General features: G+C 44.6%; 1 protein-coding gene across 3 annotated transcripts; it reads left to right on the top strand.

Moving 5' to 3' along the window:
- Positions 1-1,549: 1,549 nt before the first annotated feature.
- Positions 1,550-22,667, top strand: TAGLN2 (transgelin 2). Of its 3 annotated transcripts, none has more exons than XM_042439156.1 (5): positions 1,550-1,707; positions 15,702-15,910; positions 17,469-17,643; positions 18,543-18,645; positions 21,396-22,667. In XM_042439156.1, the coding sequence occupies exons 2-5, from the start codon at positions 15,731-15,733 to the stop codon at positions 21,535-21,537; spliced, it is 600 nt and encodes a 199-aa protein (XP_042295090.1). In that variant the 5' UTR covers positions 1,550-1,707; positions 15,702-15,730; the 3' UTR covers positions 21,538-22,667. The 3 variants fall into 3 exon arrangements, with proteins under 3 accessions (XP_042295090.1, XP_042295091.1, XP_042295092.1); XM_042439157.1 differs by lacking the exon at positions 1,550-1,707 and adding an exon at positions 6,390-6,524; XM_042439158.1 differs by lacking the exon at positions 1,550-1,707 and adding an exon at positions 9,020-9,040.
- The last annotated feature ends 3,182 nt before the right edge of the window (positions 22,668-25,849 follow it).

Below are 25,849 nucleotides of genomic sequence, written 5' to 3'. Positions count from 1 at the left end.
TTCTGGGCACCATAATTCAAAAAGGATATTGAGAAACTGGAATGTGCCCAAAGGAGGGCAGCTAAAATGGTGAAGGGTCTGGGAACCATGCCTTATGAGGAGAGACTTAGGGAGCTGGGATGTTTAGCCTGGAGATGAGGCTATCATCTCACCAACATTCAAACCACTATACCATACTGTCTCTCAAATATTTATCTTGTTATTGTGTGCCTTCAAGTTGTTTCCAACTTATGCAGGTTGACCAGCTGTCCTCTTTTTCCAGGGCATGCCCTCCATTTCAGCCTTCTGTTCAGGAGGAATTCCAGAATGCCCTCCATTTTGAGCAGGATTGAGAAGCGTGGATGTACATTTCTATGAGCGTTTTTAGCTTTTATTTGGTAATGTCCTCCATTCTGAGCAGGATTTGAGAAGCCTGGATGTACATTTCTATGAGTGTTTTCAGTTTTTGTTTGGTCATGCCCTCAATGTTTATTGGGTGCCCTCCATTTTGCAGTGCCTTGTCCTCCTTTGTGGTTAGGACATCTGGTCCCCCTAAACTGACAGCAACCCTGTCCTGGGGTTTTCTTGGCAAGTTTCTTCAGGGGGTATGCCATGGCCATCCTCTGAGGCTGAGAGAGTGTGACTCACCCATGGTCACCCAATTGGATTCTATGGCTGAATTTCCTAGTTTCCAGAGTTGTAGTCCAACAGTCAAACCACTGCAACACACGGGGTGCTTAGTCCTTTTTATTTGTGAGCTGCCTTGGGTTCTTTTTTTGGGCAGAAAGGTTGTATAAAAAATGAAATAAATAAATAAATAAATAAATAAATACAGTCATCTCTCCACAGTTGTGGATTCTCTAGGAATATCTAGGTCCTCCAATGCAACTCTGTGGTCAATTTTAACCAAAAGTCACACTGAAGGATCTAGAGATCCACTAGGCCTTTGTAGCTCCCCCAGCAGAACTCTATGGTCAACTTAAAAATAGCATTGGAGGACCTAGAGATTCCTAGAGAAACCCCCCCACTAGGCCTTTGTTGCTGCTCCAGTGCAACTCTATGGTCAATGTTTGGCAGATGTTGACCACAGAGTTGCACTGGAGGACTTAGAAGATTCCTAGAGAGACCACTCCCCAAGGAATTTGTATCTTTTACAACATAACTCTATGGTCAACTTGAACCAAAAGTCTCACTGAAGGACCCAGGGATTCCTAGAGAGAACACTCCAATGGGCATTTGGAGCTCCTCAAGTGCAACTCTATGGTCAATGTCTGGCAGAGTTTGACCACAGAGTTGGACTGGAGGACCTAGAAATTCCTAGAGAGGTGTTCTCTTAAGTAAAACATAGTGTTTTTGTTGTTGTTGCGGTTTCGCCACATTCCCGGGGGTCCTATGCCCGTGCCCCTCACCCCAGCGAATAGGTACAAATAAGCAAACCTAGTGCACATTGGGTCCAACTTTATGGTAACCCTGAGGCACAGAGCCTCTACTGGAGCAAGGCTTGAGGCTGAGAGAGTGTGACTCGGCCGAGGGAGCGGCCCAACAAACTGTGCCTTTAAGGCTCCCTTCCCTCGCTCTGCTGTGTGTGTGTGTTGTGTGTGTGTTGTGTGTCCGGATGTGGTGCCGCCTCAGGAGCCAGTGAACAGCGCTGACATCAGCCTTAAAAAGGCTGCGGAGGGCGAGGCAGAGGCTCCCAAGGCGTCGCGGCCCCACTCCTTCCTTCTCCAGGTCAGTCTTGCTTCGGGGTCCCGGGGGGGGGGGGTCTGGGGGCAGCAGCAGCTTTGCTGGACTGGAGCTCCTTCCTCAGAGGCTCTTCTTCTAGGCTTGGGTTCAGGTCCTCCTCGGAGGGAGGCCAGGGGTTGAGGCTGGGAGCAGCAGCAGCTTTGTCTAGACCTGGGTCTAATTCCCCAGTGGTTTGGCTCTGCTAGACCTGGGTCTGATTCCTCAGACATGGCTCTGAGGCTGGAAGGGAACTTGGGAGCAGGAGCAGCTTTTCTAGACCTGAGCCCAGTTCCTCAGAGGCATGGGTTTGGGGCTGCAAGAAATGTTGGAAGCAGGAGCTTTTTCTAGACCTGAGTCTAATTCCTCAGAGGCATGGGTCTTCTAGACCTGAGTAATTCCCAAAAGGGCTAGGTTTGCTAGACCTGAGCCTAGTTCCTCTCAGAGGCATGGCTTTGAGGCTGGAAGAAATGTTGGAAGCAGGAGCTTTTTCTAGACCTGAGGTCCTCAAAGGCATGGATTTGAGGCTGGAAGAAAAGTTGGGAGCAGCAGCAGCAGCTTTTCTAGACCTAATGCCTCAGAGGCGTGGGTTTTCTAGACTCCAGCCTAATTCCCCAAAGGGCTAGGACGGTCTTCTAGACCTGAGCCTCATTCCTCAGAGGCTTGAGTTTGAGAGCGACCAAAAGAAAGGAGCTGGAAGCAAGAGCTTTCCCGGGTGACCAGATGTCCTCAGCGGAAAGGAGGACAAGGCACTGCAAACTGGAGGACAGCCAAGGAGGATGGAGGACATGACCAAATGAAAGCTCAAAACACTCACAGAAATGTAAATTAATGCTTCTCAGTCAGGCTTAAAGTGGAGGATGGGTTTGGAATTTCTCCTGGACAGAAGAAGGCTGAGAAGTTTCATACAGAGTCATAGAGGTGGAAGAGATCCCAAGGGCCATCCAGATTAACCCAATTCTGCCATGCAGGAACTCACAGTCTGTTTAAAACCTCCAAAGAAGGAGACTACCACCTTCTGAGGGAGTGTCTTCCACTGTTGAACATCGTCCAGTTTCCAGACCTCTTACCATTTGAGCTGCCCTCCTCTGGACGCTCCTGCTTGTCAGTATCCTTCTTGATGCCCAGAATTGGGGACAGTATTATTCCAGGTGAGGCCTGACCAAAGCAGAATAGAGTGGGACTGTGACTTCGCTTGATCTAGACACTGTACTTCTAGTGATGAAGCCTAGAATCGCATTGGCCTTTTTAGCTGCCGCATCACACTCATGTTCAACTTGTGGTTTACTTGGACTCCTAGATCCCTTTCACATGTAGTCTTGTTAAGACAGGTGTCACCCATTCTATATCTGTGCATTTCACTATTCCACCCTAAGTGCAGTACCTTACATTTCTTCATATTGAGATTCATCTTGTTAGCTTTGGCCCAGCTTTCTAATCTTTTAAGGTCTTTTTGAATTTTAATCATGTCCTTTGGGGTTTTAGCTATTCCTCCTAATTTGGTGTCCTCTGCAAATTTGATAAGCATGCCCCTCTATTCCTTCATCCAAGTCATTGATATAGATGTTGAATAGCACTGGGCCCAGGTCAGAGCCCTGTGGGACCCCACTGGTCACTTCTCTCCAGGATGAAAAGGAGCCATTGCTGAGCTCCCTTTGGGTTCGGTAGTTCAACCACTTACAAATCCATGTAACAGTTACCTTGTCTAGCCCACATTTAACAAGCTTATTTGCAAGAATATTGTGGTGGACCTTGTCAAAGGCCTTACTGAGATCAAGGTATGCTGCATCCACAGCATTCCCTTCATCTACCAAGCTGGCAATTTTATACATATAAAAAAAGAGAGAGATCACATTAGTCTGGCATGACCTGTTTCTCTGAAACCCATGTTGGCTTTTTGTGATTATGGCATTCCCTTTTAAAATGCCTCTCTGTTTAATGATCTGCTCTAGAATCTTTCCTGGGATTGATGTCAGTAATTGCCTTTTTTCCCCTTTTTGAAAAGGGGGACATCTGCTCAGCCTGGGTTTTCCTAGACTTGAACCTAGGCATATTTTTAATACCAATTTCACACTCCCAACCTCTTTCTTCCAGTGAGTCCAGGTGACCAGACATCCTCTTTTTCCAGGACATGCCCTACATTTCAGCTTTCTGTCCAGGAGGAATTCCAAAATGTCCTCCATTTTGAGCGTTTATATTTATAGTAGTGCTTTTAGCTTTTGTTTTGGAATGCCTTACATTTTTCTTGAAGGTCCTGCATTGTCCTTTATGGCATATGGTCACCCTGAGTGAATCTCAAAGCTACTACAAAGATCCCTTTGCATCCTGGTTTCCCAGGCTAACACAGGTCTTTGACTCTGACTCTTTAGTGTGGTAGATGGTTGTATACGTCTTTGGTAAAGTTCTTTAGCATCTTCAGTAAGTATTGGGACCAGGTCCTGTTTCCTGATGCTACAACGATGGATAGAGCAATGGGATCTGAGGAGTTACACAGAGAATGGCAGAACAGATTTGTGTTGTGGAGGTGTGTTGAGTGCCTTCAAATCATTTCCGACATACGGTGACTCTAGGGCCAAACTATCATGGGGTGTTCTTGGCCAGGTTTGTTCAAAGGTGGTTTGTCATTGCCTGAGGCTGAGAACGTGGAACTTGCTCAAGGTCTCATGGGTTTGATGGCCCAGCGGGAATCAAATCCTAGTCTCCAGAGTCCAATGTACCAGGATGGTAGAAGCAGAAGAAGCATAACTTGGGGAAAGTTACGGTAGGAGTGACCGTTCCCAGAGTTCTAGAGCATAGCTAGTTGAAGATACTTGTTAAGTTGTGTGTGTGTACTAGGTGCCTTTAAGTCATTTCTGACTTAAGGCGACACTAAGACAAACCTATCTTGGAATCTTCTTGGTGAGTTTCTTTAGAGGGGGGGTGCCATGCATGGCCATCCTCTGAGGCTGAGAGAATGTGGCTTGCCCAAGGTCACCTAGTGGGTTTTCATAGCTGAGCTGGGATTCGAACTTTGGTCTCCGGAGTTCTTGTCCAACATTTTAGCAACTGCACCACCCTGGCTTTCTTTGTTAAGTTAGAGGACCTAGAGATTCCTAGAGGGAACATCGCAATCGAAAGTGCAACTAATCAAATCCACAAAAGTCAAAGCCTGAAATGAAGAGGGCTAACTGTGTGTATGTTTCCTGTTCCATCCTTTGGTGGAAAGCGCATTATAAACAAAACATTATTGTTGTTGTCAAATAGACACAGCCTCTATATTTGTGAATCACGTTTTCCTATCTAGTTCCCTTACCTGTATCTTTCTAAACTGGATGTGGGTTTTTCAATGTGTGTACCATGTTTATGGCCCAATGTTTGGCTTGTTTTTTAAACAAAAGCTCCTAACATTTCTGATCGCCAAGCCAACTGGGGATGATGGGGATTCCTTCCCAGTAACATCTGGAAAGCCCCCTTTCTCATGGTTGAGGGAGAGTCTGGGTAGATAGACTCTGGATTTCCCCTGCATTTCTGCCTGTTATCCTAGTCCTGTTCTGTGTTCCCTTGTGCCTCAATTTTCCTCCTTCTTGCTTTCCAGTAGCTTATTCCTGTGCTAATGTTCTCTGCTGCATGTTAAAGAGACCATCTGGATTGCTTTGGGGTGATACGATGGGGGAAAGAATAATATTTATTATATTTATTTATATATATCTCACCTTCCTCCCAGTACAGGGACACAAGGCAGCTAAGAAAGGCCCCATTCACAATACGAAAATACTCTGGGTTAAATCCTTGGTGTTCACACACATCCCAAATGCACTAGATGCACTTTTTTCTGGGGGCTGGCAAAAAAAGCCAGTTAATCTGGGGCATTCAATACTGGGGTTTTCCCTGAGATTTCCTGAAATGTCTGCATCATCATCAGTGTGAATGCGCTTCCAAATCGTTTTGGATCGCTCTGTATTGTTAAAGGAAGGGAGGCGGCTCTGTTTTAACTCGAAACAATGGCATGTGTGAATAACACAAAGGTTAAAAGGACGAGAAGAAATTCACGAACCCAAATTGTAATGGGAACAACAAACCCGATACGCGTCAGCGCTGCAATCCGCATCTCCTCGGGACCAAAACTGTGGATTCCCCCCAAATTTAAAACAGTTCAAGTTAAAAGAATACACAAAACATTACAAATGCAAAGTTTAATTAAATAAATAAATTAATACATACACTCCACCGGACAAGTATGTTATAGCTGGGTGGTTTGCTTTTATTTTAAGAAAAATGTTGCATTACTTATGTGTAACAGGAGTCCTCCAAGGCGTGTTTGATCTGTTTTGATCACCGTTCAAACAGTCTGAAAGTGACTCTAGCTGCCACTCTGGAGCAGCTGCTGTTCCAGACAAAGGGGGTATTTGTGGAAATCCGACAGTGCCACTTCTCGTCTTTTTGGGAGGCCCCGTCGTGCCAGGAATTAAAGGCAGGCCGAGGGAAGCAAGTAGGAATGTGGTTTAGCCATATCTGGGTAACTACGTTTGAGTGATGAGGTCTGAATGAGTCATTGTCCCTGTTATTTATGGTTGGGAAGGGGGGAGTTTCAGTCCCATCGAACAAGCCTCTCCTGGCATGAGGAGATTAGGAAACTGGCCGGTAGACGTCTCTTCTATGCACACCCCTTCCCAGCTTCGTCCTGGATTGATCTCTGACGTCATGCGTCCGGAATGCAGCCGGGAAGAAATTTGGCATAAGAGAGAGGGAGAGACTAGTTGCTTCCTACTTGCTTCCTTCGAGAAAGTACTGAGCTCTTTCAACAACCCACCGCTGTTGGTTTTCTAGCTGCATTCCTAACTATACTGGTTAGTAAGAAGTGAAGGATCAGCAAAGGCCTCTTGAGTCCAGCATCGTGTCCCCATAGAGGCCAGTCTGATGGCCCAGTGGGACGTCTATAAACGGGACATGAGCACAACTGCATCCACCCACTCAGGTTTCCCAGTGACTAGATTTAAGGGACATAGTGCCTCTTGGTTTTAATTCATGAATAGCTGATATGGTAGCCCTGTTAATTATTTGAAGGGATGCCTTACTGAGGGTGGAGCAAGCTTGTTTGCTGCAGCCTGGAGAGCAGGACCCGGAGCAATAGATTCAAACGACAAGCAAAGAGATTCCACCAAGGGAGTGTCTTGTACTGTCGAAAAGCTCTTGCTGTCAGGAAGGTCTTCCTAATTCTGAGGTGGAGTCTCTTTTCCTGTAGCTTGCGTCCATTGTTCCGTGTCCTATTCTATTCCTTTGTCTACTATACGCTTTTCTAGTGAATGTGTCTTTTAATTTGAGAATTTCACGGTCTGTTGACTACAAACAAGGAGAGTGTAGAAATGGAGGCTTTGTATTGCTCCATTGGAGTGAGGATGAAAGTAAACTAGAAAAGATGAATGCATTGCAGTCCAGATGTTGTTCATCTTCAGCTTTGGTAATGCAGGCTAGGGTTGAATGGAGTTGCAGTCTAACTTAGAATCACAGAAGCCAGAAAGGCTGCCCAGTCCAACTCCCTGCCATTATCCCCGCTTCAGGGGCTAGCAACTAGCTGTTTTGGAAAGAGATGCTGCTTTGCATATATAGCACCCCATTTTTACAATGTCATTGTACTTAATGAGATTTGAGCATCCACAGATTTTGTATCCTCAGGGAAGACTTGGAACCAAACCCCAGAGGATACCAAGGGCCCACTGTAGTAGCTGCTTTTGCCCCAATACTCTTTGAATGTGTTTCTAGTTGAACACCCTGGGAACAGGCCAGAGAGGCCTTTGGCATGGTTCATGTTCCTTTGAGATTTATTTCACTGCCTTTTTATCCACTTTCCAGGCTGTTTTCCCTCTCTATCTCTAGGTGTGGCTTGTACACAAAACCTAACTCTTAAAAAAACCTTTACTCTGCTGTTGAAGGGTGTGCTTGAATCTGAGTATCAATCCTTCCTGTTTTTGTCAGCACTTCCTTATCAGCAGTTAAGGTGCGGTTTCTTTAGTCTGGCTTGAGTGTGTTTACATGCCAACAGCAACTGCGTACGGTTGGTGGAGGTAGCAACAGCCACAACTTGACTTGCGGCTTTGATTGTGTCCTCCTGCATGTCTGGGGATTGGATTTGGGTGGCCCTTGTGGTCTCTTCCAACTCCATAATTCTCATTCATGAGCATATGCAGAATTACTTTCCCCACAACACAATTCGTGTGTGTGTATAAATTTCCTTGATGGTGTGAAGGGCATGCTGTGCACTGCTGCCTTGAGATCAGAAGTGGACAGCTTATGGTGGGAGCTAGAGGCCAACAATATTTGGACAGGCAAAAGTTGTCTTACGGTCTCAACAACATTGTGTCCTTCAGTCTTTTTGTGATTCCACACAGGGCTGTGTTGTGTTACAGAGGGGGACATGGATGCATTTGTTTGTCAGTAACTTGTCGTCAGTCCGGCCATGAAAGCCTTCGACTTCACAGTCTCTTGTATTGCTTGAATGCATGCACATGTGTGTAAATCAGCAAACATGATTTTGGAATATGTTTTGGAATCTGGTCAAAGAGGGGTTTTCTACACAGAAGAAAAAATTCACACCACTTCCCATTTTCCTAGTCTGTAGTCACTCTGTTTCATGCCACACCCGCTTGAAATAAACTGGACTCAAACTACACTGACTGCCACACATTTCTTGCGCCCAAGTTCAAATTGGTACAGGAGGGATGCACTTTTTATTCTTCCCCACATGCCAAGACCTATCAGCTATCTTTCTTAAAACATCTCTTGATGCACATACATACAATACACACATAGATTCATGTTCAAACATGATGGATGTTCTTGAGTTACTTCATTTCAGCCTGACACATACACCTCCCCCACACACACGAAGAAATCTTGCCTAAAAAACCCTGTGATGGGAGTGCCATAACTTGGAAACAACCTGAAGGCACATAACTGCAACAATAAATAGTGGACCACATCTTCTTTCCCTTCCTCAGGGCCTTTCCCACAAGTGCCATTTCTGGAAATGGATCTGAAAATCTGCTGGAAGCAGGCCTGAGTTTAGCTCACCTTTATGACTGAACCATCACTTTGTAGAAAGGGCCCCAGAGCAGCCTATCATTCAGCAGCACAGACAAGTCGGGATTACAGGCCAGGCAAATTTTTACAGGCATCCCTAGTTGCAACTGAATGGTGGGTCTCTTTAAAAATGTAATAGCCCAATTAAATCCTAGCAGCTGCTGTGTTTCTATTTTATTAGGTGTTTCAGAGGGCTTGGAAAGGAGCTTCTTGGCTTGGATACTATTTCTAAACCCATGTGTTTTAGAGATGAAACAGAATGCAGCGGACAGTTGCGTGATTTGTTGTAAGTTCTTTGCCTCTATATTGTCTGCACTCTTCTCAGCGGTGCAATTCGCCTCTTGGGTAGTGAAAGATAAATTATGGTGGATCGGACCAAAACCTTCTCTAGTCTAGCATTCTATTATACAGTGGTCAAGCATGCCACCTTGTGAGGACCTAAGAGTGATAGGATCCCGCCATACTTATATTTCCCTGTGATTTGGAGCCTCTTGAAAAGCAGATGAAGCCATCACTCGTTTCCCGTCCTGCAGTTTGCCAGGCAGTGGCTGGGATGGTTTACAGGGATGATCATAATTTGTAGTATGGGGCAGTGGAGTGGGCTATAGAACAGACTCAGGCAGGCACAGTACAGTAGCCTTTTGAGAAGCATTGGGGAGCGCCAATAGGAACGCACTGAAAAGATGCTGCTCTCACCGAGCCCTGTGCGTCTTGGCAAGAGCAGTTCACATTGGTGGAAGGAGGCTGCTCCCACTCCTGAATTTTCTACGTTCATTTAAAATGAACTTCAGTAGCAGGGTTTGAATATTTATTTATTTATTTATTTATTTATTTATTTTAAAAAATGCACACTAAAGTTGAAGACTCATTTGTTTTAAGATCTCCAAAGGTATATGTTCCATAGTTCCCTTTTTTCTTGACTGCCATCCATTGTTGTAATGGGACCAGGGCCTGCGGGATCAAGCGCCAAGGTTGTTGCTTGTTCAAAAGAAACCAGTTCTGGTGCTTGTCTGTATGTAGGTAGCTGACATTCTGTTACCAAGATCCTCTGTGCCTGTTGCATGATTTCTGAGATGCTGTTGTGGCCACCTACCTCTGTATTGATACCCCTCTTGCTAGCTCCCATGCTCAGTTATTCCAGCTTCTTTTGCACACAGCATTCCTCCTCTGAGGACTGTGTCATTCTATTTAGCCTGAGACTTCAAATGGCAAAGAAATCTTCCATCCTGACTGAAAAATCATGTTATATGTGCATGGAAACCCTATGTCCTTTCAGTGACAGATTTTATATCTTGTACCACTTTCTCTTGTTTTTCAGTGAAGAAGGAGCTGGGCATGTTTGGCCCGGAGAAGTGGTTAAGAGGTGATACCCTGCTTAATATTTGAAGGGGTGTCATATCAGGATGGAGCAAGCTTGTTTTGTGCGGGTCCAGAGAAACAGGTCATGGAGCAATGGATGCAAGCAAACAAAAAGAGATCCCCACTCAACTTTAGGAGGAACTTCTGACAGTAAGAGCTAGTGGACAGTAGAAAGACACTGCCTTGGAGAGATGGGGTCTCTTTCTTGGAGGTTTTTAAATAGAGGCTGGATGGCCATCTCTTGGGGTGCTTTGGTTGTGAGTTCCTGCATGGCAGGAGGTTGGAATGAATGGACATTGTAGTCTCTTCCAACCTGTAGTTCTGTGATTCAAGGGAATTGCCCTCAAGCTTGGACAGACAGGAGGAATGGAAGTGGAGGGAAGGCAGTTGAAGAAAACCTATTGCCAATTTATCCTGTTAGAAATCTGCAGCCAGCCAATAGAGGTGCTTCTGCCCCCATCATTGGCTGAAGTTTTTGAAAGCCTGGGAAGGTTTTTCAGTGACATGAGTTCTCATTTGGGGCCATAGAATCATAGAGTTGAAAGAGACCCCAAGGGTCATCCAGTCCAACCCCATTCTGCTGTGCAGGAACTCTCAATCAAAGCATCCCTGACAGATGGCCATCCAGCCTCTGTTTAAAAACCTCCAAAGAAGGAGACTCCACCACACTTTGAGGCAGCAGCTTCTACTGTCGAACAGCTTTTTCTGCCAGGAAGTTCCTCCTAATGTTTAGGTGGAATCTCTTCTCTTGTAGCATTCATCCATTGTTCTGTGTTCCAGTCTCTAGCAAGGCTTAGTGCCAAACAGGAGCTCTGGTAGATAGGCTTGCAAGGTCTTGCATGCCACAGGAAAGCTGTTAAGTTTTTAACAGGTGTTCTATCTGCTCACCTGAAGGCAGTTCTGAGTTGCCACAGCACATAACTGTGTAAAAGCCTCACTTTACCAATCAGATGTGTTCTGACTTTGTATCTTGGCATAAATTCTGTCCTACAGGCTGGGCAAAGAACTGGAGCATGCCAGCCTTCAAAGCTGCCATTCCTCACCTGCTTGTAAAATGTGTTGCTTGAAAGGGAATTCTCCTAAGCACCAGGAAAAAAATATGTTAGTGGTCTCCTCCTTCACACAAAAAGCTTCCAGCTCTGGTCCCAAAGGGTTCTTTCGTTGGCTTCTGCAGTGTCTCATAAAGATGCAATGAGTGGGTGTGTTGTCCAGGGACAGTTCTTTGATGCTTAACAGCAGATTGTATCAATCTTTTTTAAGCAGCACATTTAAGAGTGCAGGAGAAAAAAACCCTTTCCCATTCTGCAGGCACTGTACTGTTTGTCTTCTTTCAGCTGATACAGATCTGCTTTGCTGGGCCCCTGTTTATACAGAGGAGAACAGTTCATGGCCAACTCTTGTGAAGTTTTTGCTGCTGTTTTTGCAATTACATTTTTGGTGGTTTGCTAGGCCAGGCCTGCCACTGTAGGATGAGTGCTAAGATCTCAGCAGGGTCTGCTGGTTTTGTAGACTGAGCCCTTCATTTTGGAGAGCAAGGCCTGCAAGCTTCCACTTCAATTTCTCACAATATCTTGGCAAATGGAAGTTTCTGCATTTCGACAGGAAAAAAATCAAACGTACAAATATAGGAGGAGTGACACTTGGTTTGGCAGCTGCATATATGAAAAAGATAGTACAGTATACTGCAAACAAACCATGAGTCAACAATGCAATGTAGTGGCAAAAAAACTCATGCAGTTCTGCATCAATAGAAGTACAGTATAGTACCCAGATCAAGAAAACCACTCTGTTCTGCTCTGACTTCTAGGTACTAAAGCTTAAGGATATTTGCAGGCTAGAATACATTCGGAGGAAGGTGGCCAAGATTATCAAAGGTCTATGAACGAACCCCTATGAAGAACTTGATTAAGGGAGTTTAGATTTAGTCTAGAGAAGAGAAGATAGAGGCAATAGCCATCTTTAAATATCTGAAGGGCTGTTACATGGAAGATGGAGGAAAGTTATTTTCTGGTCTTCTAGAAAATAGGGATCCAGGTACACAAGAAGAGATTGCAACTGAAGGTTAGGAGGAACAGATAAGGGTTGTTTGACAGTGGAATGGTGGACTCCCCTTCGGTGTTTTTTAGAGGTTGGATGATATCTATCAAGGATAAATAGCATACTTTAGCTGTGGATTCCTGTATGGCAGGATGTTGGACTAGACCATTAGACTAGAATTTGGATCCCTCCAAATTCTACAGACCTGTGATTCTGTGACAGTGCATGAGGGGGGAATAAAAGGTCCATTCCCAGATTGCCTTGCAAGCTGTTCTTGCTAGTACTGTGGGAATGGTGCTAAGGGACAGAAAGGCCATAGCCTCATCTGATCAATAAGAGGCAATTAAACAGTCACTTACAAAGAAATGCTGTGATTACTAATAACCAGCATATGTTTCTCAAAAACAAGTCGCAAATTAATACGGTGTGCCCTTGGTATCCATGGGGGATCTGTTTCGGATCCCCACGGATAGTAAAAAACAGGACCTTAAGTCCCGTTCTAGTCAATGGGTGCACACTCCTGTTCATGTCGCCGCATGCCCATTGAGAAACCCAGGGCTTGCCATCCATGGAAGCTCAAACTAGCTTATCCCGTTTTCTGACAGAGTTACAGGGTTGATAGATCTGGGGAGTGCTTTGGATGTAGTGTATCATGATTTTAGTAAGGATTTTGACAAAGTCCCCCGCGATACTCTTGCAGGCAAGCTGGCAAACTGAAGGCTAGACAGTGTTACAGCTAGGTGGATCCGTATGTGATTGGCAGACTGAGACCAGAGAGTGCTCACCAATGGTTGCTTTTCATCCTGGAAGGAAGTGACTAGCCTTAAGATTCCGTCTTGGGCTCAGTGTTGTTTAATGTCTTTATCAATGACTTGGAGGATGGAATTTTTGATTCCATCCTCCATGCTGATCAGGTTTGTTGCTGATCTAAGATGGAGCGGGAATAGACAATACTCAGAGGACAGGAGGAAATTCAAAATGACCATGAGGGGTTGGAGAGCTGGGTTCCAACTAACAAAATTACTTACAACAGAGATAAATGTAAACTACTACTTCTACTACTACAAAATGGATCTAGCAGCCTTGGTAGACTACAAGCTAAATGGGAACCAACAGTGTGCCGAAGCAGCCAAAAAAGCCAATTCAATTCTGGGCTTCAGCAACAAGAGTATAGTGTCAAGATCGAGGGAAGTACTGGTGCCGTTCTGTTCAATTCAAGAAGGATATCGAGAAGCTGGAATGTGTTCAGAGAAGGACAACCAAGATAGAATCTTAGAGTTAGAAGAGACCTCAAGGGTCATCCAGTCTAGCCCCCCCTTCTGCCATGCAGGAACTCACCATCAAAGCATCCCTGACAAATGGCCATCCAGCCTCTGTTTATAAACCTCCAAAGAAGGAGACCCCACCACACTCTGAGGGAGTGTGTTCCACTGTTGAACAGCTCTTAGTGTCAGGAAATTCTTCCTCATGTTGAGGTGGAATCTCTTTTCCTCTAGTTTGAATCAATTTTTCTGGATCCTATTTTCTGGAGCCCCAGAATACATGCTTGCTCTATCCTCAATATGGCACCCCTTTAAATATTTAAACAGGGCTCTCATATCACCTCTTAGCCTTCTCTTCTCCAGGCTAAACATACCCAGCTCCCTAAGTCTTTCCTCACAGGGCATGGTTTCTTGACCCTTCACCATTTTAGTCACCTTCCTCTCGACTCACTCCAGCTTCTCAATATCCTTATTGAATTGTGGTGCCCAGAACTGGACACAGGTTTCCATGTGAGGCCTGACTAAAGTTTTACAAAGAATGACTTTGATATGTTTAGATAAGAGAAAATTGAGAGGTGAACTTAAATATTAGGAAGTCCTTTTTACTGTAAGAACTATTCAATTGTGGATAGACTGCCTGAAGGGTAGTGGTATCTCATCTTTGGAGGTCTTTAAATTGAGGCTGGATGGGCATCTTTCAACAGTCCTTTAGTTGTACGCTCCAGTATGGCAGGGATTGGAATAGATGGCCCTTGTTGCCCCTTCAAACTCTTAAGATTCTCTGATTCTAAACATGGAAACATGCTTTCCACGACAGAGTTTGGAAAAACTATTGCAAATGCCAGAGTATTATTAGTAATTTGAATCCATTTGTTTATGTTCTAGTGTCTGAAGGAGCCAAAAATATGAAGTTGAAGGCTTTCACGGCCGGCATCCCTAGTTTTTTGTGGGTTTTTCGGGCCGTGTGGCTGTGTTCTGGAAGAGTTTATTCCTGACGTTTTGCCAGTATCTGTAGCTGGCATCTTCAGAGAAGATGCAGGCGAAATGTCAGGAATACACATAGCCCAAAAAATCCACAAAAATACTATAGCTAAAAATAAGCTGGTTGCACCTTCTACATAACATCCTTTCAGAAAGGCTGAGCAGTGTTACCTGTGAGTAACCCTTTTCAATTCAAAGATACAGCTGCATTAGCCATGTTAGTCTGTAGATATAGCTGTGTTAGTCGGTAGTTTCAGTATGTGGAGATCTTGTAGCACCTTTGAGACTAACTGAAAGAAAGAATTTGGCCGCATGAGCTTTCGTAGACTTCATTCTACTTCCTCGGATGCTTTTCTACGAACGCATATGCTGCCAACTTCTTTCTTTCAGTTAACCCTTTTCAAGGAAGCATTACCAAAACGACATCAGTACATTATTTTTCCAATACCTTGTTGTCCCCAAAAGTAGCATTACAAAGGACATTGAAGAGCTTGACACTGAAGGCTTCTTTTTAATGCAGTAACTCCCAGGCCGCGCTCCAGAGTTATCCTCCTTGCTGTGGCAAGTTAGATGTTTATTCTTGGGGAGGATGGGCAGGAAGTTGCCCTTTCCTTGTGGCTGGTCTGAGGCTTGGTCCAGCTGCTGATAGGAAATGCCAGGGGTATTTGATAAGTCGTCTTTGCAGGAAGGGCGGGAGTGGTCCTCTTATCAGGGCTGGGTTGACCAACCCTTAAAAGATCTGGCCTCCATCCTAAGAGGGTTACAGCACTGCTTTTGGTAGTCTTGGGTTTGGTGGTATGAAACTCTGTCGAACTAAGGATGAAAAGCATGATAAAAGTGTGTACTTGCTTCCTCCACAATCCTGTAGACTCATGAGGAACAAAGATGGAAGTGCATTCACTGTCATGAGAAAAGAGCACACCTAGGCATGTGCAGAGGGCCTATCTCAGCAGCAAGATTCCACTTGTGCTTGAGGCTTTGGAGTGAGAAAATACTCCTAAATTGGTCAGAGTTTGGAAACAACTACAATTCTCAAATGCTGTGCTGGCTTGAGGATTCTGGGAGTTATAGTCCAAAAAGTAACTTTGTCGTAGTCTGAAATTGGCAGCGATTACTGCTGTCTGTGGGGTAAGAGGATGGCAGCAAGAAGATGCCCTATGATGGCCAACTGTTGGGAATGCTTTGTGTATTCTTGCATGGCAGTAGGTTGGATTGGATGGCCTTTGGCGTCTTTTCCAGCTCTATGATTCTATTATTGGCATAATCTGGGCCTCTTTTAATCTTCACTCTTCTCTGCTTCCTTTTCAGAGAAGTCCAATTCACGCACCCCATTTATCATGGCAAACAGAGGACCCGCCTACGGACTCAGTCGGGAGGTTCAACAGAAGATTGATAAACAGTATGACCCTGATCTAGAGCAAATTCTGATCCAGTGGATCGGGGCCCAGTGTGGGCCAGATGTTGGGCAGCCTCAGCCTGGCAAGGACAACTTTCAGAAGTGGTTGAAGGATGGCACGGTAAGGCATTCGTTGTTACTTTAAAAAAAAACCCCAAACAAATCCTATCCTTAGTACCAAAATGTTCAGGGCTCATGGCTTGGATTTAAATGGTGAATGAGAGATACCCTTTCCAGAAAAGATAGCGCTGTGTAATGCAAGCAGCCATGTCTTGTTGCAGAGTTTGGAAGAAACTCATTACAAACAACAATTTACTTGTAACAGATTGCTTTTGCAACAACTAAGGCATCTTCAAGTTACATTATAACAGTTTTACATAACAAGTGATGACTTTGCTCTGTAACTGCCTTAATAAATTTTACATTTTCAGGTGGTATTTGGCATCCACTATTACAAGCTTATTCTGCAAGTAGTTTCTATAATGTTTAGGTTTTAAAGGTAATTAATTGAGTTACTTTTCAGTAATTAGAAAGTAGAGACTTGTGACATTCTCAGTAATTATAATTACATTTTGGCTCTCTGTAGCTTTAGTTAGTTAAAACAAATAATTTTCTCAGCTCTGTGGCACCTGGGGAGTTAGCAGATTTGTGGCATCACAACCTTTAATGGGTGAGGATCCACTTTACCTGATACAAATCATTGTGTACCTAAGGGGCTGTACAGACTGCAGCCACCCCTTTAAACACCGGATCTGGGCCATGGCAACTACATACTGCAGCTCCGATTTCTCCTTTCTGCAGCGCAAAAAGGAGCCGCAAAAAGTGGTTCCTTTTTGCACCCTGAAAAGGACACCATAGCCGCCAGCGTACAGCTTTTCTGTGCTTCTTTGGCACTGTGTCATGTAGCTGCAGTGCCAGTAGAGTGCCATGTGCCGTGGGGAGTGGCATGCGGCGTCACGCTGGCCTGGGGGCGGAGTTAGGGTGCATCATGTGGATGCCACACCCCGACTCCGCTCCCAGGCCGGCCTTATAGGAATATACTTCCTATATTCTAAGGAACACTAGAATATAGCCCCTAAATCTGCTAGTTTTCATTTTGTTCTTAAATGCCACAGGACATTTTGTGAAAGGTCAGAAGCCAAAGGTACACTTGTCTCTCCATATTCGCTAGGGTTAGGGGCATAAGACCCCCATGAATATGGGGGGGGGAAACCACAAATAACAAAAACACCATGTTTTTACCTGAGAGGACGCCTCCCTAGGAATCTCTAGGTCCTCCAGTGCAACTCTGTGGTCAATGTCCAACAAATACTGACCATAGAACTGCACTAGAGGAGCTACAAAGGCCTAGTAGAGTATGCTCTCTAGGAATCTCTAGGAATTTCAGTGCAACTTTTGGTTAAAGTTGCCCATAGAGTTGCACTGGAGGACCTAGATATTCCTAGAGAGAACATATTAATCAAATCCATGAATAATCAAATCCACAAATATCAAGGCTGCAAATATGGAGGAATGAGTGTATTTCAGAATGATTGGGGTAAGAATTTACCAAACTCTGCAAAATTCTGTCTATGCAAAGCAGAGCTGAAAGGGAGAAGAGGGAAAAGGAAGCATTAGCTAGTTATGAACTGTGAGACTTCCTTCCTCCTTTTAATGGCTGCTTTCTTGATTTTCTGCAGGTGCTGTGTAGGCTTATCAACAGCCTTTATCCCCCTGGAAAAGGGCCTGTGGCCAAGATCCAAGGCTCCACCATGGCCTTCAAGCAAATGGAGCAGATCTCACAGTTTCTGCATGCAGCTGAGAAATACGGCATTCTTGCCACAGATATATTCCAGACAGTGGACCTCTGGGAAGGTACAGAGCATTCAAATGGCCGAGGGAAGGGAGAGGGAGGGAATATATACTGATGGTCTAACAAAATCTCCCCCAGCCAGATAGTGTTACAGATGTCAGCATGGCTGTGGTTATGGGAGGTGTAGTCCAACACAGCTGGAGTCACATCAGGTTGCGGGTGGATTATCTAAGGCAGTGCTTTTTAGGCTATTTGATGGTGTGTTGGGGGGGGGGGGGGTTCCTAATATGCCAGAAACTAACTAGAGACCAGAGCCCAATGGGACCACTATTGGTCTAGATATCATTAGTTTCAGTAGCACTTATCTAAGGAACACTAGAATTCAAAGATACAGTCATGTTAGTCTGTAGAATCAGTATGTGGCGAGATCTTGGAAGACCTTTGAGACTAACCAAAAGAAAGAAGTTGGCAGCATGAGCTTTCATAGTCTTAAGTCTACTTCCAAATGCATCTGAGGAAGTAGCCTTAAGTCTATGAAAGCTCCTCCTCATCCCCCTTTGGGAATGACCAGAGTGACTTCTGCAGAGGGCATCATTTAAAAGTATCGGTAGTACATAGTTGCTAGTTTCTTACCACTTTAATTGTCATAGCTTTATCCTACACAATACTGAAGTCTGTAGTTTGCTGAGATAGCAGAGAATTAACATGGTATCAGATTGCTATAATAGTATAGTGCTACTAATATAGTGTTCCCATTTAATCTGAGAATAGTTGGACTGATTGATTCAGTATCCCACCTTTCTCCCAACATGAGACTCATGGTTCCTTGCAAAAAGTTAAAACAAGATATAGCTAAAATTTGATTATAAAGAGGGTGTTTTTTTAATTTACAATTTTAAAACACCAATAATTTAGTATCCTGTAACTGAGACATACTTCGAATTGCTTTCCATTCCCACAGGTAAGAACATGGCCTGCGTGCAGAGAACTTTGATGAACCTGGGAGGATTGGCAGTCTCAAAAGGGGATGGATTCTTTGCTGGGGACCCCAACTGGTTCCCAAAGTAAGTGCTTCAATATGTGTGTGCCCACAAGAACATTGCTATGCAGAGCTCAAAGCACATAATTGAGTTCCTTTTTTTGGATATCTGTGTGAAAATCTTGGCTCCCTTTTGTAGCATTAGATATGGGACAGGAGATAGTCCTATTCTGTTCCTCTGGGTTGCCACTGCAGCCTTTTGCAGCCCAAATTTGGGCCCTGGATGCCACAAAACCTACCTTGGGGGCTGCATGCCTGCAAGCCACCATTTGCCCACCCCTTTTGCAGCTGTGGAACTTGAAAGTGCTTTGTTTTCTTCTGTAATCCATGAGCCAAACAGATGGGTATGGGTAACATTATGCCTATATTATTATTACCCTCATGCTTTGCTTTTCCTGAAACAAGTTGAAGTCAGCAAACATGGTTATGCCACATCTCATCTTCACAACAGCCATGTAAGGTAGTTTAAGCTAAAAAAGAGCAACTGGCTGAATGTCACTTCAATGAAGCTTGTGTCTTAGTGGGTCTTAGTACATTGGCCCAACATTGTAACCACTGTACCACATTGGCTTCAACAGATGCTTATAGTGGCTGAGTGTAGCTTAGAACCACCACTAACCTAGTTGTTTGTACTTTTGCAACGTTAAGGGGGTTTCAAAAGCAGCTAATTCTTTTCTGTTCTGTATTTCTGTTGTATCAACCCAAGAATCTTTGCTATCCAGTAGTCTATTTTTGGACAGGGCACTGGAGCTTATGGTAGCTTTTCAGACCCAGGGGTTCCTGGATGAAACAAATTATCTAGATCCATTTTTGTGGCTTCAGGACTGGTTATGGGACAGAAACAATGTTGGTCGTTGTGGTGAATTTTTAAGGAAGCTATTGTGGAGCCAGCGTGGTGTAGTGGCTCAAGCGTTGGACTAGGACTCTGGAGATCAGGGTTTGAATCCCATGTAAGCCCACTGGGTGACCCTGGGCAAGTCACTCTTGGCCTCAGAGTATGCCAGTGGCAAGCCCAGCTGAAGAAACTTCCAAGAAAACCCCATGATAGGATCACCTTTGTTGTTGGTGGTGTTAACTGCCCTCAAGTCAGTGTCGACCCATGGCGACCCTGTGAATAAGGCATCTCCAATAACAACAACACTAAGTTTAATTTATCTCCAAGACACCCTGTCTTCTACTGCTCTGCTCAGTTCTTGCAAATTCATACCCATGACATTTTTAACATAGAGTCCATCCATCTTGTGGCCTTCTTCTCTTTCTACTTCCCTCCACCTTTCCTAACATTATTATCTTTTCTAAAGAGCTGTGCCTTCTCATGATGTGTCCGAAGTACAACAGCCTCCTTGCCTTCCAAGAAGATTTCTGGCTTGGATCTGTTAAAGGACCCATTTGTTTTTGACTGTCCAGCATTCGCCTTAGGGTTGCATAAGTCACACAACATCAAACTGTGGTGCTCAACCAATATCTGATGTCAGTAATGGAGTCCAGATAAGACTGAGGTGGTGTCTACCAAACAAAAGGCAGATCAGGGAATTCAACCTCTGCTAGATGGAGTGGACCCACTCCCTTGAAATCTCAGGTGACAGCTTGGCTGTATGCCTGGGCATATCCCTGTTCCTAGATGCTTTTAGGTTTCATTGGTGACTGGGAAGGCATTTGCGGAGTTAAAATTAATGTGCCAGCTCTTGTGTTTGGGGCGGCACCTGGCATGGTTGTGTGGAACTGCCTTTTGAAAGATTTTTTGAAACCTCAGTGGGTCCAAGAGCAGGGCTTTCTCTAGCTTCGGCCACCATCGCACACGTTTCATTACAAGTAATTGTTTGCAGGGAGGCTTCATATGGGAGCGGAAGGTGCTTTATTTTTTAACTGTAGATAAATCTTGAAGCACCTTTGAAACTAACCGAATAAAGAAGTTGTCAGCATGAGCTTTTGTAAACTTCAGTCTACTTCCTCAGATGCATATTGTTTTTTTAAAGTTTGTATGCTTTCTTGTATTGTTTTTAACATTCTATTTTAATGTAATGGTTTTCTGTGTTTTGAAATAGTGTTGTTTTTGGCGGATTGTTTTGTGAGCTGCCTTGGGTCCCACTCCAAAAGAAAGGTGGCATATCAATGAAATAAATAAATGTTATAGAGCCATAGAATTGGAAGAGACCCCAAGGGCCATCCAGTCCAACCCCCATTTTGCCATGCAGAAACTCACAATCAAAGCACCCCTGGCAGATGGCCATCCAGCCTCTGTTTAAAAAGCAATGGGCCCTGCCGTTGCTCAGGTTTCCCACTCGGTGCTGGAAATGTCTAGGGCCCAACACTCGGAGACAGGGGTCCCTGCTCTATTTGTGTGTTTGTGCATGTATGACTTCGAGTTGCCTGTCAGCATATGCTGACCCCATTCATTTCATGTGGTTTTCTTAGTCCAGGAATCCTCAGAGCGGGTTTTGCCAGTTGCATCCTCTGACATCTAGCCTGCAGCACCTAGCCTTCGTTGGTAGTCTCCCATCAAAGTATGAACCAGGCCAACCCTGCTTAGTTTCCAAGGTCAAACAGGATCCGATGTCTTCAGGGTCTTGAGGCCAGCTTGATGTCTCCTTTACCTTGAAGCTGTCAGTGCCCAGGGATATTTATGTAAGCAGTTAGAGGAAGGAGTTCTTCTGCCTGAGGCAAAAGACAAAGTGGTACCCCTCCGTAGTTGATGTATGAAAGTGACTGTTGAGGCTTGGCATTGGGATTGTGTCCTCACTTCCTTTTCTTTTCTTTCTTTCTTCTCCTTGCCAGGAAGTCCCAGGAGAACCGCCGGGCCTTCTCAGACGACAAGCTTAAGGAAGGGCAGAGCGTCATTGGGTTGCAGATGGGCACAAACCGGGGAGCCTCTCAGGCAGGCATGACAGGTTACGGCATGCCACGCCAAATCCTTTGAACCTAGCCATCCCCATCATCATTACTATCGTCTCCCAGCATCTTATCAACAGGAATCTTTGAAAATCATGCTAAAGATGTTGCGAGTAGAGCTATTCAAGTCCTTCCTCACATGTTTCCAGTTGCCATTACGTTCTCTTTTGGCTATCCTTTTTTAATCCCATGTTTTTTTCTATCCCGTCCCCTTTTAACCCACACAACTGGAGTAAAACTGGCCTAGTCTCTGATCACATAATTTGTTCAAAAACTGGCTTGTGGCATTTTTTCACTGACCTGGCAGCAGCAGAACCATAAAACCACCCTTTTTCTCTCTCTACACTTTGCCATTCTCACAGATGGGACCAAAATGGGGTTGAAAGAATCCCTTCCTATCTCCTACCCTCAGGTCTAGCTTTGGAGCATCTTAAAAAACGGTTCACATTCCTGTGTATAGCCTCTCCGTGCTGATCCTGTCTTTATTGGCAGCATTTTTAGACCAAAAAACATATCCACTTCTTTTTCGGAGTTTTACCAAAAAGACGTGTGTCTGGATCTCTCTAGAATTGTCATTCTTCTATTGACCATTGCATTTTTGGCTATTAATTCCTATAATGTCTGATACCTGCACTACTATCTGAACTGTCGTTCCAACCACAGGTATATCATTCCAAATGCACACAGAAACACACTACCTTTAAATGGGGTAGAAGGAGCAAATGGCTGGCAGGGAGCAAAAGGTGAACACCTCGGTGCTAGGGTCACATTTCCACTATCTTTTTTTTTTTATAGCTGCTTTTTGTGGATGAGGAAAGTGGGCTGTTAGCACAAGGTGAGATTTGGCTGTTTAGCGGAGCTTTGGCATGGTTTCCTAGTTGCTACTTGGCTCTCTTCTTAAATCCGTCTCTCCCCATCCGTAGCAAATCCTTAAACAGAGCCTCGCCCAGTAGGAGACTTTTTGTTTGCCACCATTACTTCCCTGCCTCTGTGTGTGTTGCTGCTTACTTGCTAGAGCCAGCTCTCTTGTCCAGTGTCACCTTATTTTGGGGGTAAAGGCTGAACTCTTAAAAAGAAAAAAGTGTTCTTAACTGTGGAATGTATTCTGCCTTGAAGGCACAGATATAGAATAAAGATTGCTCAATTCTTTTGTTCATAGCCCTGCCTCTTCTCTTCAACTGTGGGGTGTGGAAAGGACTCCATTTGCTGGGAGGATGGGGCGGATTGGAAGTGTTTTGGGGACCTTTGGAGACAAAGTTTGAATCAGGAAAGCTAAGCCATCCTAGGGGTCATTCACATATCATTTTTTGTAGCGGAACGGTACAAATAATCTCATGCATTCCAGTTTTGTTATTCACATTGTGAAATGGCATTGATCCACGTGTCTTTCGAGTTTTTTGCAGGAGGCAGGGCAGGGGGTCCCCCATTGCCTGTCCTGGGCTTGGCTTCCCTGACCAAAGAGAGGAATGATGTCGCTCTCCTCCTGGGAAGCCAGCTATAGCAACAAGTATGGAGAGAAAGAGGAAAAGCATCTCCTCGTAAATCTGGCCATGCGGAGTCTCGTCCCCAAAAGAGCGCCAATGTGAATGTATTCGAACTGTGTTCAAGGTACGGTCAGTTTAATCTAGGTCTTTTTTTCCTCATTATTATTCACACTACTGACTATGCAAATAATTTTTAAAAACTCGGGGAGGGCAGTATCAATAATCCTGGGTTAGGCGAGTTTTTTGGCCGCCTTCCCCAAACTGATTCAGGTGCATTCGGGGTGAGTGTGAACAACAGAGACTCATCCTGAATTCACCCCAAATTATTTTCACCGTGTGAATAGCCCCGAAGTCTCCCATTTGCCCATGGACATTGGCTGTCACAGCCTTGCATTTTCTCCCACCACTCCCAGTTTACAAAAATGGGAGCAAGATGTGACCTGAGATAAGAAGTGAATGGTAAAAATGACTCTGTGGGTGGAGGCTTAAGGGTTGTGTCAACACGATGGCTCTGTTATTTGCTGGTCTCAAGGACATTTGCTACCAGAGAGACAGGGCAAAATACTGTGATCTCAATTCCACATACAAATTGCAGTTTGGTGCCGACAATAGAATAGTTTTGGCTGCTGCACCTGAGGGTAGGAAGCCATTTTAGGTGTAGCGCACAAGGCTCCCTCCACCAAGTCAGCAGGGGCATCAACAAAACAGTTGAAAGAATTATGTGAAGTCGAACACTTTCACAACCGGCATCCATAGTTTTCTGTGGGGTTTTTTGGGCTCTGTGGCTGTGTTCTGCAAGAATTTATTCCTGACGTTTCGCTTGCAAGCACAATGTCAGGAATAAATCTTTACGGCCACACAGCCCGAAAAACCCACAGAAAACTATAGTTGAAAGATGGCTATTGCTGTTGTTTCCATCTGTGAAGTTAACAGCAGAATAAGGGACAAAGTATGCAGTCCTAAGTCTGGGGTGGGTTGGTCCGCCCTCAATCTCTAGGGAGCAAACAGTTGGTGAAAAGACACTTCTGGAGAGCCCTCCAGGAGGACCAAATATTGTCAAAACACCCTCAATGCTAGAAATTGACCAAACCCAGCAGTATCTACTTGTTTTTAGTGTCTTCCTGGTTGATGAGCTGCTGTCTTCAGAGGGAGGGCAAAAGTTGGTCTCTGGGCTAGTTTAAAGGACGTAAGATGGACTCTGTGGCACCCAGTTTATCCCCCCCAAAGGAAAGCTCAGAAGGAACAACTGGGAGGCTGCCTCAGATCTCCTGCCTGATGTGGTGCCCAGTAGGGCAAGCCCTGCTGAGAGGAGATAATGCCAGTCTGGAAACAATCTCTTGTAATGTGAAGTCTAAGGCTTTCATGGCTGGCCTCCTTAGTTGTTGTGGGTTTTTTGGGCTATGTGGCCATGTTCTAGAAGAGTTTATTCACAACACAGATGCTGGTGAAACATTAGGAATAAACTCTTCTAGAACATGGCCACATATCCCGAAAACCCACAAAAAACTAATTTCTTGTAAATCAATTATTTTGTGGCATATGTAGAACAAGAATCCAACATTGTTTTCAGAAGGTGGTCTAGCCAATACCTGCTTTTCTGGGTTTATTCTGTCCCTTGAACTACACTGCGGAGTATCTCCTCTACCACTTATCTCTGCTCTTTTCTAGGCATTTTCTATTCCATGATACCCAGTTCTTTGAACACGGGCAATGGGCACCTTGGAGCACTTGCTTTGAGTATTTGCTATTGTGTATTTAGGAAAAACTTGTATTATCGTATCTGTTCCAGACCCCCCTCGCAAAAATGGAGTTTTGCATATATTCAAGCCCCATTGGCTTGAATATAGGCACGGGGGTGCACAGGTGTGCACCCCATTCATTCTCCCTGTCCCATGCACATAAGCAAGGATCGGGAATACAAAGACTGCAAGAACAGAGGAAGGACTGTACTTCTGTAAAAAGTGTTTTGTTTAACAGATGTATTTTTGCTTCATTTAGAGGCCCCTTATAATCTGAGGCCTTAAAGCAGAGAGGATCATACAGCTCTCCAGATGTTATTGCCATGCAACTTGCCTCGCTCCTCGCCAGTGTATCCAATGGCAAGGAATGCTGGGGGTTGCAAACCAACAGCTGGCAGGGCAGTTGGTTCCCAGCCATGTCTTTCAGTTTAGTTTACTCATAAATCCAGGATTGTATCAACATAAATGTTGTTTTTATCAGGAGAGGGCTAAAGAATAGCCCCAGCATCTTGGAAGACGTTGCAGATGTCTTCCTTTGTTCCTTCACTGGCGGCTTCTTGCTCATGTTGCTTCCTGTTCCAGCAGATGACACTTTACCAACCTTCAGCCCCTTGGGGCCATATGACTCATTCACAGAAAGACCAAATTTGGAAAGAGAGGAAGCAAGAATGTTTTCCTTTCTTTCCCCCGCCCTTTTCAGTGTAAGGTCACTGGCTTCTTTTTAACCTTAAAGAGGCCGCAAGAACGCCAGTTGGAACGGAAGCTACAGTTAGGAATCGGAGGATGGAATCGATTTGGGCTGGCTCACTGAAAGGGCTTCTGGTTTAGTCCTCCTTCAGCAAAGTGAAGGGATATGTGGCTTGAGACCACGAAGAAGAAGAATCAGTTCTGAGGTGATTCCTAACAGTGGGCACAATGCCAGATCAGAACTGATTCTTTCTGAGGGGAGGGACAAATGGCAGAGGGGGGACATTTTGACAGATCCACCATTCGTCCCCTTGCAGCGCTGCCTGTGTACTTGTGTGTTTTTTTTAACAAATTAAATTGATAGAATGTGTTTGATAGAATATGCAATTGTTTGATTTTGTAAGTAGTTGCAAGGCAAGTAGTTGCAAAA

This window comes from Sceloporus undulatus, chromosome 9 (genome assembly GCF_019175285.1).
Source record: "Sceloporus undulatus isolate JIND9_A2432 ecotype Alabama chromosome 9, SceUnd_v1.1, whole genome shotgun sequence".
Classification (NCBI taxonomy): Eukaryota; Metazoa; Chordata; class Lepidosauria; order Squamata; family Phrynosomatidae; genus Sceloporus; species Sceloporus undulatus.
Note: the sequence above shows the minus strand (reverse complement) of the source record. Positions and strands in the feature narration are given on the sequence as shown.